Source organism: Somniosus microcephalus, chromosome 2 (genome assembly GCF_052327205.1).
Source record: "Somniosus microcephalus isolate GS21.2 chromosome 2, FLI_Smic_1.0, whole genome shotgun sequence".
NCBI classification, from domain to species: Eukaryota; Metazoa; Chordata; class Chondrichthyes; order Squaliformes; family Somniosidae; genus Somniosus; species Somniosus microcephalus.
This window is the reverse complement of record NC_140988.1, coordinates 7,943,088-7,958,524: the sequence shown is the minus strand read 5'-3', so window position 1 is coordinate 7,958,524 and position 15,437 is coordinate 7,943,088. Positions and strand designations below refer to the sequence as shown.

The 15,437-nt window shown below is 48.0% G+C and overlaps 1 protein-coding gene across 1 annotated transcript in view; it reads right to left on the bottom strand.

Moving 5' to 3' along the window:
• The window catches only part of LOC147122536 (tetraspanin-5-like), a 30,949-nt gene extending 15,775 nt beyond the window's left edge, over positions 1-15,174 (bottom strand). The window contains exons 1-5 of the mRNA XM_086005166.1: positions 15,057-15,174; positions 12,431-12,651; positions 10,930-11,055; positions 9,497-9,544; positions 7,357-7,473 (exon numbers count right to left, since the gene is read on the bottom strand). Of these exons, the coding sequence (XP_085861292.1) occupies positions 7,357-7,473; positions 9,497-9,544; positions 10,930-11,055; positions 12,431-12,651; positions 15,057-15,174 (630 nt within the window). The remainder of the gene's footprint in view (positions 1-7,356; positions 7,474-9,496; positions 9,545-10,929; positions 11,056-12,430; positions 12,652-15,056) is intronic.
• Between the last annotated feature and the right edge of the window lie 263 nt (positions 15,175-15,437).

The following is a 15,437-nucleotide window of genomic DNA, read 5'->3' as shown; positions in this document are numbered from 1 at the left end:
AAGGAAGATTGGATAATTAAGTTATCAGTGATAGCAGTTGTATTGTAGCCTAGGGACCCCCCACAGACCAGCGTATGTGTTACGACGAGGACAGTAATAGTTGCAGAATGTCTGAGCTTCAGGCAATAGGAGCCGTCGTAAATCTAAACAGGATGTGCTGAGGAAAGGGATTCAGTTCAATAGGTCCACAGGCACTTAGCAACAGTTGCTGATGAACAGGATACGGGGCGTTTATTACTGAGGAATGAAGATGGTGAAAACAAATAACAAGCAGCACGACACACTGAGGTATACAGAGACGTAAAGGGAGCATATTCTACAAAATGAAAAAGACAGGCTAAAGATATAGACACATGTAGGAAAAGACTTGCATTTCCACGCGCCTTTCACAAACTCAGGACATCCCAAAGTGCTTTACAGCCAATGAAGTACTTTTTGAAGTGTAGTCACTGTTGTAATGTAGGAAACGCGGCAGCCAATTTGAGCACAGCAAGCTCCCACAAACAGCAATGAGATAACGACCAGATAATCTGTTTTAGTGATGTTGGTGGAGGGATAAATATTGGCCCCAGGACACCGGGGAGAACTCCCCTGCTCTTCTTCGAAATAGTGGCCGCGGGATATTTTACATCCACCCGAGAGAGCAGACAGGGGGCCTCGGTTTAATGTCTCATCCAAAAGACAGCGCCTCCAACAGTGCAGCGCCCCCTCAGCACTGCACTGTGTAGTGTATGTGCCTTTAAGAGCCCCATGTGTACTGTAATTCCGGTAATGGCCACTCGGGCTATATAAGCCTGAGTATTGTGTTATATCCGTTAGTTCCCCTCCAGACTTTGTTTAGTAAAACACCTATGAAACCAACTCCTGTCTTCAGTGTCTCTATCAACACACAGACACAACAGTGGCGATGAAGTGGAAACGGACTTACCTGCAATTCGGCAGCACCTCAAGGACATCGATTCCTCTGGCGTCCAGAAGAATCAAGAAAGTGAAAGAAGCTGTGGTTTCACCAGCTGGCGGCAGGTACTGCGCTAATCCTTCCTGGGCGTCAGGCTGGGGCTCCAGCGGCTGGCTCTACAGCTGGGCCAAGCAGCGAAAGCGGAGGCAAGCAGTAACAGATGGGGAGGGAGCACTCGGGAGACGGCCGGCGCTGCAAGCAGGTCGGCGTTCAGACCTAGAGAGAAAGTCCGGCGGGAACGAGTCTCCAACTGTAAATAAATAAATAAAAAAAGAACGGAAACCGCGGGAAACAGCGTTGTCATCGGCAGCAGCGGCGGGAAAGCACGGGAAGCGCCATATCTTTTCTGCAGAAAAGAAAGAAAAGTGCGGGAAGCGCCATATCTTTTCTAAGATGCCTAAGTCTGGCAATATTGATGCTTTTAATAACGAAATAGAGGATTGGACCACATATGTGGAAAGAGTGGAGGTATATTGCACTGCAAACGAAATAGAAGATGAAAAAAAAGCTTCAGTACTGCTAAATCTAATGGGCGCAAAGACATACGGGCTGTTACGAAATTTAATCACTCCAGCCAAACCAAAGGACAAGAATTTTAAAGAAATTGTTGATACCCTACAGGAGCACTTAAACCCAACACCGCTGCTGATAGCGGAACGATTCAAATTCTTCAAGAGAAATCAACACAAGAATGAAAGTAACGCTGATTACCTCACCGAATTAAGAAAGCTATCAAAACACTGCCAATTCGGGGCAGGACTAGCAGATTATCTTCGAGACAAATTCGTCTGTGGTCTCTTAAGTGAAGGAACACAGAAAAGGCTGCTTTCTGAAAAAGATTTAACACTGGACAAGGCTTTCAGTATGGCTGTATCATACGAAGCAGCAGCAAGAGGAGCTGCAGAGATACAACAAAAGACACAAGACTTCGGCACCCATGAAATGACACAGGGTTTCGAGAGATGTTATCGCTGCGGCAGATCCACCCATGACCAGAGGGACTGCTGGTTCAACGACAAAGCATGCAGGCAATGCGGAAAGATTGGACACATTGCACGGGTATGCCGATCTGGACAAAATAAATCCACAGACAGGAAAAAAAAAATCAATAAAGAAAAGTACAGAAAGGTACAAATGATGACGGACAGTAGCTCCGAAGACCAGAAGAGCGATAACGACTCCAAAAACAAGAGACTAAGCTGTCTCAAATTACATAATGTACTTGCCAAAGATGATTACCAGACCATTTGGGTTACCCTCACGATAGCAGGGTCCCCAGTTAAAATGGAGCTAGATACAGGATCAGCTCTGACCGTCATAAATCGACGGGATTACGAGCGGCTATTTCCGCATATACCTTTAAAAGACACATCCATTATCTTGAAAACATATACGGGGCAGAAAGTATACCCCAAAGGAAAAATAAGGGTGCCTGTTGTATACAACGGCAAGAAAATACAAAAGTTGTATTTATACATTCTACAAGATGGTGGCCCACCGCTGTTGGGACGTGAATGGATCAGGAAAATACGTTTAGACTGGCACTCCATTCAGGCACTGACGGTGACCAGTAAGAAAAAAAACGATGATGACGTCATACCTGAACGATTAAAAGACATCTTGGCCAACGCCAAGGAAGTGTTTCAAGAGAAACTAGGAACCTTGAAAGGCATCACCGCTTCAATAAAAGTGGAAAATGCGGCAATTCCCAAGTTTTTTAAGGCAAGACCGGTGCCATACGCAATTCGTCCAGCAGTCGAGGCAGAGCTGGAGAATTTGGAAAAGGCAGGCGTATTATCCAAAATAGATTGGAGCGAGTGGGCAACACCCATCGTTCCAGTCATGAAGAAAGCATTGAATAATGATAAATCTGAAGAACAGAGAAAAATTCGCATCTGTGGAGACTTCAAGGTGACGGTAAACCCGGTCCTTCACACGGTACAGTATCCTCTTCCGAGGATAGAAGATATTTTCGCCTCACTATCCGGAGGGAAACGTTTCACCAAAATTGACTTGGCACAGGCATATCTACAGATGGAGGTTGAAGAGGCCTCTAAAAAATATCTCACGATAAATACACACAAAGGTCTGTACCAGTACAATCGACTGGTTTTCGGAGTAGCATCCGCTCCAGCTATCTGGCAAAGAGCTATGGAGCAAGTCCTCCAAGGGATTCCGGGGACTCAATGTTACCTAGACGACATCCTTGTAACAGGAGAAAACGACAACGAGCACCTTGCCAATTTGGAGCAGGTGCTCACTAGGCTGAGAGAACGGGGCCTACGAGCAAATCGCCCCAAGTGCGAATTTTTCCAAAATCAAATATCATATTGTGGCCACATAATTAATAAGGAAGGGTTGCATAAGTCACCTGAAAAAATTGAAGCGGTCATAAAAGCCCCAGCACCTGAAAATGTTTCACAATTAAGGTCGTTGCTGGGATTAATAAATTACTATCATAAATTTTTACCGAACTTATCAACTCTTCTACACCCTCTTAATGAACTGCTACAAACAGGAGTAATTTGGAAATGGAGCGAAGACTGTAAACGTGCCTTCCATAAATGCAAAGACTTAATCACGTCCAAAGAAGTTTTGGCTCATTGCAACCCATCACTGCCAATCAGACTGGCGTGCGATGCATCCCCTTACAGCATAGGAGCAGTACTATCACATAAATTCCCTGATGGCTCAGAACGGCCGATAGCTTTTGCGTCACGCTCATTGAACTCAGCTGAGCGTAACTATGCCCAAATCGACAGGGAAGCACTCAGCCTGGTATGGGGAGTGAGGAAATTCAACCATTACCCACACGGACAAAAATTTACCTTGTTGACTGACCATCAACCCCTCATCTCCATATTCAACCCTAAAAAGGGTGTTCCCATTATGACAGCGCAAAGGCTACAGAGGTGGTCCCTTTTTCTAGGGGCACACCAATACAACATAGAATACAAAGGATCAAAACAGCATGGGAATGCTGATGGTTTATCGCACCTACCATTGCCAACGGTAGAAGAGGCACCTACAGTAGACCCAGTGGAGATGTTCCACTCAACCATAGTGGAATGTCTACCAGTAGCAAATTCTGCCATTGAAAAGGAAACGAGAAATGACCCGACTCTCTCACGAGTCTACGACTTAACGGTGAAGGGATGGCCAGCACATGGCGAACCACTGTTGCCAGCATTCTCGCAAAGAGAACAGCTGTCAGTATGCCGAGGAACCTTGATGTGTGGATCCAGAGTGGTGATTCCACCCAAACTCCAGGATAAAGTGCTAAAGGAGCTTCACGAGGGGCATCTGGGTGGAGTGAAAATGAAGAACCTAGCCAGAGCGTTTGTATGGTGGCCAGGTATCGATGGAGACATCGAAGAAATGACCAAGAGCTGCCTAGGATGCCAGAAGGTCCAAAACGCTCCACCCCAAGCCTCTCTACATCCATGGGAGTGGCCCTCATCTCCCTGGCAAAGGGTGCACATCGACTTTGCTGGTCCATTTATGGACTCAATGTTCTTAATCGCGGTTGATGCACACTCCAAGTGGCCGGAGGTAATAAAGATGTCCTCCACCACCACGCAAAAAACCATCACAGTATTAAGGACCATATTTGCCAGGAATGGGCTGCCGGAACAGATCTGTTCTGATAATGGACCGCAATTTGTGTCCGAAGAATTCAGGAAGTTCTTAAAAAACCAATGGGGTTAAGCACTACACGTCCGCCCCATACCATCCCGCCACCAATGGATTGGCTGAAAGGTTTGTCCAGACCTTCAAGAAGGCCATGGGTAATGAAGACATAAAACTTCAGCACAAGGTGGATAACTTCTTGTTCGCATACAGGAATGCAACACATATGGTTACAAACCAAACTCCCGCCATAATGTTCTTCAATAGAAGCCTAAGATGCCGGCTGGATTTGATCAAGCCCAACATCAGAAGGGACGTGGAGAACCGGCAATTTCAAGGCATGAATGAAAGGCCAACTAGAACCTTCCAGATAGGTCAACAAGTTTTGGCCCGGGACTACCGTACCGAGAAATGGCAGCCTGGAACTATCTGCACACGACTAGGACCGCTGATGTATACCGTGGACATCGGAGAAAGCATAATAAGGCGCCATGCTGACCAAATCATAGAGTCATCCGAAAAGGGACAACCTACACCACAACTCTATATGCCTAACGATGAAGTAGAGATACCCATATCTACCTCCGATCCGGTGATACTGGAACCCGAGGAACCCGACACTGGCATTCAAGCCGAATCAGCCTTGCCAAAAGAACCTACTACACCACCAAGGCATTATCCGGACCGAGTCAGGAAGCCTCCAGAGAGACTGACTTATAATTAATTAACTGCAGCAATGAGTATATTATTTTTCTTATAACGTAATTAATAATTACTTAAAATATTATGTACTGGTTAGCTAAAAGGGGAGGAATTGTAGTGTATGTGCCTTTAAGAGCCCCATGTGTACTGTAATTCCGGTAATGGCCACTCGGGCTATATAAGCCTGTATATTGTGTTGTATCCGTTAGTTCCCCTCCAGACTTTGTTTAGTAAAACACCTATGAAACCAACTCCTGTCTTCAGTGTCTCTATCAACACACAGTGTCAGCCTAGATTTTTGTGCTCGAGTCTCTGGAGTGGGACTTGAACCCACAACCTTCTGACTCAGACGCGAGTGTGCTACCCACTGAGCCACGGCCGCACGGCAAAAAATTGGACACGAAAAATGACCACTTTGTACCCGTCTCCTTTTCAGTCCGACTAAGCAAACAGGGGAAGATAGAGGCCTCGCATTGGCATGTCAGTTGTACGATGATCAGATGCAAGTTTACAGTGTAACTTAAGAATGCCAGTGTTGCATTTCCACTTAGCACACTATCCACCCTCGAGGCCCTCGAGTGAGAAGCACCAATCGGTAGATACTGTGCAATCTCATCCCCAAGGAATTGGAGCCTGGTATCGGCCCAAGTTGGATCAGGCCCAGGTCTCGGAGCTGAAAAGAAAACATTCTCTCCCACGGCACCGCCCAGTCTCCAGGGGGTGGTTGTTTTTCTTCTACAATGTTTCAGTAAAGTTGACCCTAAAAGAGATGCCAGCGTGAATCATGTCACGCCAGTACATCATCCTCTTTTCTATAAAAGCCACATATTACAAAACTGACCAGCAGCAAATTGCATTTATATAGCGCCTTTAACATAGTAAAACGTCCCAAGGCGCTCCACAGGGGCGTTATCAAACAAAATTTGACACACAGGAATTAGGAGCAGGAGTCGGCCATTCGAGCCTGCTCCACTATTCAATAAGATCATGGCTGATCATCCACCTCATCTCCACTTTCCTGCACTATCCCCATATCCCTTGATTCCCTTAATATTCAAAAATCTATTAATCTCTGTCTTGAATATACTCAACAACTGAGCCTCCACAGCCCTCTGGGGTAGAGAATTCCAAAGATTCACCACCCTCTGAGTGAAGAAATTTCTCCTCATCTCAGTCCTAACTGGCCAACCCCTTATCCTGAGACTGTGACCCCTGGCTCTAGACTCTCCAGCCAGGGGAAACATCCTCCCTGCATCTACCCTGTCAAGCCCTGTAAGAATTTTGTATGTTTCAATGTGATCACCTCATTCTTCTAAACTCTAAAGAATATAGGCCCAGTCGACTCAATCTCTCCTAATTGCTTGTTGTACACCGAGCCACATAAGGAAATATTACGATCGGTGACCAAAAGCTTGGTCAAAGAGGTCGGTTTTAAGGAGCGTCTTAAAGGAGGAGAGAGAGGCGGAGAGGCAGAGAGGTTTAGGCAGGGAATTCCAGAGCTTAGGGCCCAGGCAGCTGAAAGCGCGTATGTCAGCTGTGGCTCAGTGGGTAGCACACTTGCCTCCGAGTCAGAAGGTTGTGGGTTCAAGTTGAGCACATAAAGCTAGGCTGACACTCCCAGTGCAGAGCTGAGGGAGTGCTGCACTGTCAGAGGTGCTGTCTCTGACCACTATTTCGAAGAGGAGCAGGGTGAGTTATCCCCGATGCCCTGGGGCCAATATCTAGCCCTCAATCAACATCACAAAAACAGATTATCTGGTCATTATCACATTGCTGTTTGAGAGAGCTTGCTGTGCACAAATTGACTACACTTCAAAAGTACTTCATTGGCTGTAAACTGCTCCGAGACATCCGGTGGTCATGAAAGGCGCTATAGAAATGCAAGTCTTTCTTTTTTCTTTCAAGTGGTGGAGTGATTAAAATCGGGGACGTGCAAGAGGCCAGAATTGGAGGAGCGCAGAGATCTCGGAGGGTTGTCGGGTTGGAGAAGGTTACAGAGATAGGGAGGGGCGAGGCCGCGGAGGGATTTGAACACAAGGCATCATTAGTATGACAATAATCCTCACCTGCAACAAGGCAATCCCAATAAATATTCCTGCAACCACAGTCAAGTTTTCTTGGAGCCATTTCTCAAACTGCCCGACACATCCTTTAGTGTAAATATAATTCTGTTGCTCAAGGACCTGTAAATAAAGTAAATTCCACGATAGGGTCAACAGCTTATAAAGTTCGAGTGAAAACTCTGATGGAAACTCAGGAAAACTGTTAAATTTACTTTGAAATTTTTTTTGAATAATAATCCAGGTGAGTACTCTGGTAACTAGCCACAGCAGGGCAGTGCAGCGATTACATGTACTTTTCAGTGTCAGCTGCGCCTTGGAGTCTGAAGGTTGTGGGTTCAAGTCCCACTCCAGAAACTTGAGCACAAAACTCGAGGCTGACACTCCAGGGGAGTACTGAGGGAGCGCCACACTGTCGGAGGGGCAGTACTGAGGGAGCGCCGCACTGTGGGAGGGGCGGTACTGAGGGAGCGCCGCACTGTGGGAGGGGCGGTACTGAGGGAGCGCCGCACTGTGGGAGGGGGGGTACGGAGGGAGCGCCGCACTGTCGGAGGGGCAGTACTGAGGGAGCGCCGCACTGTGGGAGCGCCGCACTGTGGGAGAGGCGGTACTGAGGGAGCGTCGCACTGTGGGAGGGGCGGTACTGAGGGAGCGCCGCACTGTGGGAGGGGCGGTACTGAGGGAGCGCCGCACTGTGGGAGGGGCGGTACTGAGGGAGCGCCGCACTGTGGGAGGGGCGGTACTAAGGGAGCCCCGCACTGTTGGAGGGGCAGTACTGAGGGAGCGCCGCACTGTAGGAGGGTCAGTACTGAGGGAGCACTGCACTGTGGGAGGGGCAGTACTGAGGAAGCGCCGCACTGTCGGAGGGGCAGTACTGAGGGAACACTGCAGTCCTGCACTGTGGGAGTGCTGCACTGTACTGCACTGTCGGAGGGGCAGTACTGAGGGAGCTGTGCACTGTCCTGCACTGTCGGAGGGGCAGTACTGAGGGAGCACCGCACTGTCGGAGGGGCAGTACTGAGGGAGCGCCGCACTGTCGGAGGGGCAGTACTGAGGGAGTGCCGCACTGTCGGAGGGGCAGTACTGAGGGAGCGCTGCACTGTCGGAGGGGCAGTACTGAGGGAGCGCCACACTGTCGGAGGGGCAGTACTGAGGGAGTGCTGCACTGTCAAAGGCGCAGTACTGAGGGAGCGCTGCACTGTCGGAGGAGCAGTATTGAGGGAGCGCCACACTGTCGGAGGGGCAGTACTGAGGTGCCATCTTTCAGATGAGACATTAAACCGAGACACCATCTACCCTCTCGGGAGGAGGTTAAAAATCCCACGACACTATTTTGAAGAAGAGCAGGGGTCCTGGGCTAATATTTAACCCTCAACTAACATCACTCAAGTGTCCTTTGTCTTTTCAGGCAACGCAACTAGAGTCGAGGCTGGAAATGTCTGCTTCCTGCTCGCCACCAACACATTCTCTTGCCAGCTACACAGGAACACCCTGTAAAGCCAACTCTCCCTCCACTTTGCAGGGATTCGCCCATACACTTGGCACCGTGAATGCATTTTCAACACAGCTGAAATGGGTGACTCAAGAGAGAGGAACGGAAATCCGAACATCTTTGGGGGCTGACACTCCCACGCTGCAAAATTCCTGGAGTGTCTATTGACACCACTGTATCAGCCAATGAGTTGGAGGCGTGACTTATGGCAGGACTCTCAGACAACAGTCTATCTTACAGCAAACAGAGTCTACTTACTCAGCAGAGTCTATTTAAGCGGCGCACTGCAGCAAACAGTCTACAGAGTCTATTTAAACGGAGTCTCTATGAACTACAGCAAACAGAACTCATGACCGAAACTACAGCAAAGTCTCCCGATAACAGCAGGGTTATTTCTCCAGCGAGTGGAGGATAGATGTGTGCGTATAATCCGTCCCAGTCAAGTACAGCAGCGCGGTCTCCAGACGTGACTGACGGGGGAAATTACCCAATCATCTCCATTCTGACCGGGAATAGTGGCGTCGCTACATGCAGCCACCCAAATGTCTACACTCGAACGGCGTCACGTGCACAGCAAGCCAAAATGGAATTTAAGGAGCTCATTTAATGCTTAGCATCACGATCTCTTTGGTAGAATCACCCCTTCTTACTCACCTCTTTCAGTCTCACATCATAACCACACTGGGTGTTAATGACATCCTCCTGAAGAAAGAAGATAATATTGAAACAACATTAACTGTTAGCCGATGGAAGCTTTACCACAAGAAGTAAACAACAGCTTCTACCAACATCACAGCCCTTCTGGTTATACTTTATATGTGTGTCGACAACTTCGCTCTGTAGGTGCAGAGGCATGACGTTTAATTACATTTTCACTATTTGACCATCAGATAGGTATGAATTGAGGTAAAGAAAGATCCTACATTTCTACAGCGTCTTTCACGACCACAGGATGTCCCAAAGTGCTTTACAGCCAATGAAGTACTTTTCGAAGTGGAGTCACTGTTGTAATGTAGGAAACACGGCAGCCAATTTGTGCACAGCAAGCTCCCACAAACAGCAATGTGATAATGACCAGATCATCTGTTTTTAGTGATGTTGGTTGAGGAATAAATATTGGCCAGGACACCGGGGAGAACTCCCCTGCTCTTCTTCGAAATAGTGGCCACGGGATCTTTTACATCCACCTGAGAAAGCAGACGGGGCCTCGGTTTAACGTCACATCCAAAGGACGGCACCTCCGACAGTGCAGCACTCCATGTACAGTGGACCTGTTTTACCTCCTTTTCTTACTGTACATTATAAAGCAGTTAATTAGTTATAAAGCAGTTTAATACTCTGCCGGGCCTCCATATCCAAGTTTAATGGCAGCAACAGGCATTTGGACTCTGGTCCCAAACAAGTCTATTTTAAGGACAATGCAGCTCGGGGGAGTTGGGGGAGAGCATTCTGTGGCCAGGGTATTTGGAGTGCTTTTTCTATCTTTGCGTTTGAACCTACTGTGTACTTCCATCATTTTCATTTTTAATTTCAGCGCCCCTACATCTGCAGGATTCTTCCCTTGAATTCTCCACATATTCTTGCCTTTCCCTTTTGTGGCCATATTCACCACCTTAGGTTTTTCGCCTGTTCATTTTTGTTCTTTAATGTCTTTTCATTGCCTCAAATCCCTCCACAGCCTCGCCCCTCCCTGTCTCTGTAACCTCCTCCGGCCCTACAACCCTCCGAGATCTCTGGGCTCCTCCACATCCCCGATTTTAATCGCTCCACCATTGGCGGCCGTGCCTTCAGCTGCCTGGGCCCCAAGCTCTGGAATTCCCTCCCTAAACCTCTCCGCCTCTCTCTCCTCCTTTAAGACGCTCCTTAAAACCTCTCTCTTTGACCAAGCTTTTGGTCATCTGTCCTAATATCTCCTAGTGTGGCTCGGTGTCAAATTTTGTTTGATAATCGCTCCTGTGCAGCACCTTGGGACGTTTTACTACGTTAAAGGCGCTGTATAAATACAAGTTGTTGTTGTTATGTTTCTGTTCTAAGAACCTTACTGGTAATTGAAACGAATGCCTTACCACTTTACATTGTTGCCTTACCGTGGGATCCTTGGTACAGCAGGAAAAGGGCACTCCACAGCGCTCCCGACTCGTATTGCCATCTGTACAATTGAAGTAAATATTCAAGTTCCAATCATCAGCATTATGGGCACCACAACATTCCCACTGTATTTAGAAAAAGGAGAGACGGTTAGTGTAGATCCAAACCTTCCGGCCTTTGCAAGCTTCAAACCAAATACACACACATTACAATAACCTGCAGTCTAGACTTTTTTTTAATGTTACAACTGAAGTTGTAGTGTAATAGCAGTGATGATGCAGAACTAAAGAGCACTAAGACAATAATCAGTGCTTATCCATATCTTACGGGCTATTTTCAGCTGACGAACACTCTACCAGTGCAGCTCACCTCCCTCAATCCTCCCTCCTTCCCACCCACCATCCACGCACTCTTAAAACCCAGCTTCTCGATTTATCCGGTCTTCTCTTCTACACTTTTCAGCTTTAGGGGTGTCCTTGACACGGGAGCATAGGAGCTGGAGGAGGCCCATTCTGCCCCTCGAGCCTGTTCCGCCACTCAATTAGATCACGGCTGAGCCGCATCTCAACTCCATCCACCCGCCTCGGTCCCGGAACCCACACCACCCTTGCCTAACAAAAAACTATCGATCCCAGTTTGGAAATGTTCAATTGACCCCCAACCCCACCCACCCCCAGAGCATTTTTTTTTGTGGGGGGGGGGGGGTGGGGGGGTGAGGAGGGGAAGTGTTCCAGATTTTCACTACCTTGTGTGAAGAAGTGCTTCCCAACATCACCCCTGAATGGCCTGACTCTAATTTTAAGCATGATGTGGAGATGCCGGTGTTGGACTGGGGTGGACAAATGTGAGAAGTCACACAACACCAGGTTATAGTCCAACAGCTTTATTTGAAATCACAAGCTTTCGGAGCGCTGCGACTTCACCTGACGAAGGAGCAGCGCTCCGAAAGCTTGTGATTTCAAATAAAGCTGTTGGACTATAACCTGGTGTTGTGTGACTTCTCTAATTTTAAGGTTACTGGACTCCCCCCACCAGAGGAAATAGTCTCTCTCCATCTACCGCACCAAATCCCTCAATCATCCCAAACACTCCTATTATATCACCCCCCCCCAATCTTCCTGCACTATGGTCCTTAGCCCTTTACCCTTGGTAGTGCCCTGTACTATGGGCCATCGCCTAAGTTTCCCAATAATAATAAACAATCTACACCCTCATCACATTTAAAAAGTACTTGGATATGCGCTTGAAGTGCCGTAACCTACAGGGCTACGGACCAAGAGCTGGAAAGTGGGATTAGGCCAGATAGCTCTTTTTCGGCCGGCACAGACACGATGGGTCGAATGGCCTCTTTCTGTGCCGCAAATTTCCATGATTCTAGTGAATCTGGGCTGCGCCCGATTGGCCCACAGCCTCGCGAGACTGCTGCAGTCTTTCCACAATTGGTTCAGATTTCTCTCTTCGGCCTCCGCCCTTCCTCAAACCCTGGTGGCAAGTACTTACATATTCCTGTGTGAAGTCAATGAGGTTCTGGAGATCGATGTCATCTCTATATGCTCTGATGTTCTTGTTAATGAAAAAGTTAAGTTGATCCCTGATCCAGTCCTTGAAGACAAAAGCCAGGACCCCAGCAGTGAGCTCCAGGAAGAAAATCACTCCGAGGAACACAGAGAACTGTTTAAAAACAAAAGAACAAGGATGGTTAAAGAACTTCTGTCCAAACACTCATGGGATTGTCCAAGGATTGCAACAAAGTGACTGTTCCTTCAAAAAGGTCGCTGAAAGCCAGAGATTTTCCTTGCACATATGCATGCTGGTCTTTATAGCATCAATTATGTTTTGGCAGAATTTCATATCTGTAAAGCTACAAAGAAACAAAGAAGGGATTCATGTCTTTCCAAATCTGATGGGTATATTTTTCTTTAAACATTTCAAAGCTCCCAGTTCCAGACGCACTGCTTGTCCAACATCCGGTACTGCATGAGCAGAAATCTGCTCCAGTGAAATATTGAGAAGGTCAAAGCCATCATCTTCGGTCCCCGCCACAAATGATGTTACACAGCCACCGATTCCATCCCTCCTCACCCCCTGCAGAGAAACTCCAGGATGATTTGGACAGGTTGGGTGATTATAGTGCATCTGCCATGCATCTGCCCAATGTGGATAAATGCGATGTTATCCACTTTGGTGGCAAAAACAGGAAGGCAGATTATTACAGGTACACTATCCCTTATCCGAAAGCCTTGGGACCAGCTGAGTTTCGGTTTTCGGAATTCAGAAGGTATTATTATAAGACTGGGAAATTTGTATTTAATATAAATTGTAAAAGTTCAGGCTACCTCTTGCGACTGTTCCATGTCTCATTCCCCTTCCTGCTTCTCTGGAAAGCCGGATATTGGCTGACTCCTACTAAGCTGGCCCGCAAATCAGGTCGGGGGTCGGGTGGGGGCGGAGAAAAGAATATCGGACGGGCCACGGTTCAGGTCGGGGGGGTCGGGGTCGGGGTCGGTCCGGGGGGGAGAAAAGAATATCGGACGGGCCGCGGTTCGGGTCGGGTCGGGAGAAAAGAATATCGGACGGGCCGTGGTTTGGTTCAGGTCGGGTCGGGGGGAGAAAAGAATATCGGACGGGCCGCTGTATTGTTGGGTTCACTCTCCCGGTACCTCCTTCACACTGCCCGCTCGGCCTGCAATCTCCTACCCAGGAGGGAACTCTGTGACCCTCTGCCCTGCTCAGCGTAAGTCGTGCGCCACTCTGGTCATGTCGTGCGCACGACTTACGCTGAACAAAAAAACTTTCGGTTTTCAGTTTTCGGAAGTTCGGATAAAGGATAGTCTACCTGTATCTGAACGGCAATAGATTGGGAGAAGGGGAAGTGCAACAAGACCTGGGTGTCCTTGTGCACCAGTCGCTGAAGGTAAGCATGCAGGTGCAGCAGGCGGTTAAGAAGGCAAATGGTATGTTGGCCTTCGTAGCGAGAGGATTAGAGTACAACAACAAGGATGTCTTGCTGCAGTTGTACAGGGCCTTGGTGAGACCACACCTTGAGTATTGTGTGCAGTTTTGGTCGCCTTATCTGAGGAAGGATGTTCTTGCCATGGAGGGAGTGCAGCGAAGATTCACCAGACTGATACCTGGGATGGCAGGAATGACGTATGAGGAGAGATTGGTCGATTGGGCTTATACTCGCTGGAGTTTAAAAGAATAAGAGGGGATCTCATTGAAACTTATAAAATTCTAACAGGACTAGACAGACTAGATGCAGGAAGGATGTTCCCAATGGCGGGGGAGTCCAGAACCAGGGGTCACAGTCTAAGGATAAGGGGTAAGCCATTTAGGACTGAGATGAGGAGGAATTTCTTCACCCAGAGAGTGGTGAACCTGTGGAATTCTCTACCACAGAAGGCAGTTGAAGCCAATTCATTAAATATATTCAAGAAGGAGTTAGAAACATAGAAACATAGAGATAGGAACAGGAGTAGGCCATTCGGCCCTTCGAGCCTGCTCCGCCATTCAATGAGATCATGGCTGATCTTCGTCTGAGATCATAGCTGATCTTACCAGTTCAGTACCCCGTCCCCGCCTTTTCTCCGTAACCCTTAATCCCCTTAGCCTTCAGAAATATATCCAATTCTCTCTTGAAAATATTTATTGAATTAGCCTTCACAGCCCTCTGTGGCAGGGAATTCCACAGGCTCACCACTCTTTGAGTGAAGAAATTCTTCCTCATCTCTGTTTTAAATGATTTGCCCGCTATTTTTAGACTGTGGCCCCTGGTTCTGTGCTCCCCGGCCATTGGAAACATTCTCTCTGAATTCAGCCTGTCCAGGCCTGCCATAATTTTATATGTTTTGATATGTTTAGATATATTTCTTAAGGCTAAAGGGATCAAGGGATATGGGGAGAAAGCAGGGACAGGGTACTAAGTTTGGATGATCAGCCATGATCTCATTGAATGGCGGAGCAGGCTCGAGGGGCTGAATGGCCTACTCCTTCTCCTATCTTCTATTTTTCTATGCCCCCTGGTCTAATGACGAACCAGACTGTTCGCAACCTCACCATCCTATTTGACCCCGAGCTGAGCTTCCAACCACATATCCTCTCCACCAACAAGAGAGCCCAATCCCACCTCTAATATCAGCTGCCTCCACTCCTGCCTCGGCCCTTGGAGCCCTGGTAACATTCTGGTGGCACTGGCAGCTGCGGAAACCCTCATCCAGGTTTGTGCTACCTCCAGACTCTACCATTCCAACGCTCCCCTGGCCGGCCTCCCACCTTCCATAAACTTGAGTTCATCCAAAACTCTGCTGCCTGTAACCTAACTCGCACCGAGTCCCGTCACCCATCACCCCTGTGTTCGCTGGCCTACACTGGTTCCCGGCCCACCAACACCACAAATTTAAAATTCTCATCCTGGTGTTCAAATCCCTCCATGGCCTCGCCCCACCCCCCCCCCCCCCCAATCTCCGTAACCTCCTCCAGCCCCACAACCCTCCGAGATATCTGCGCT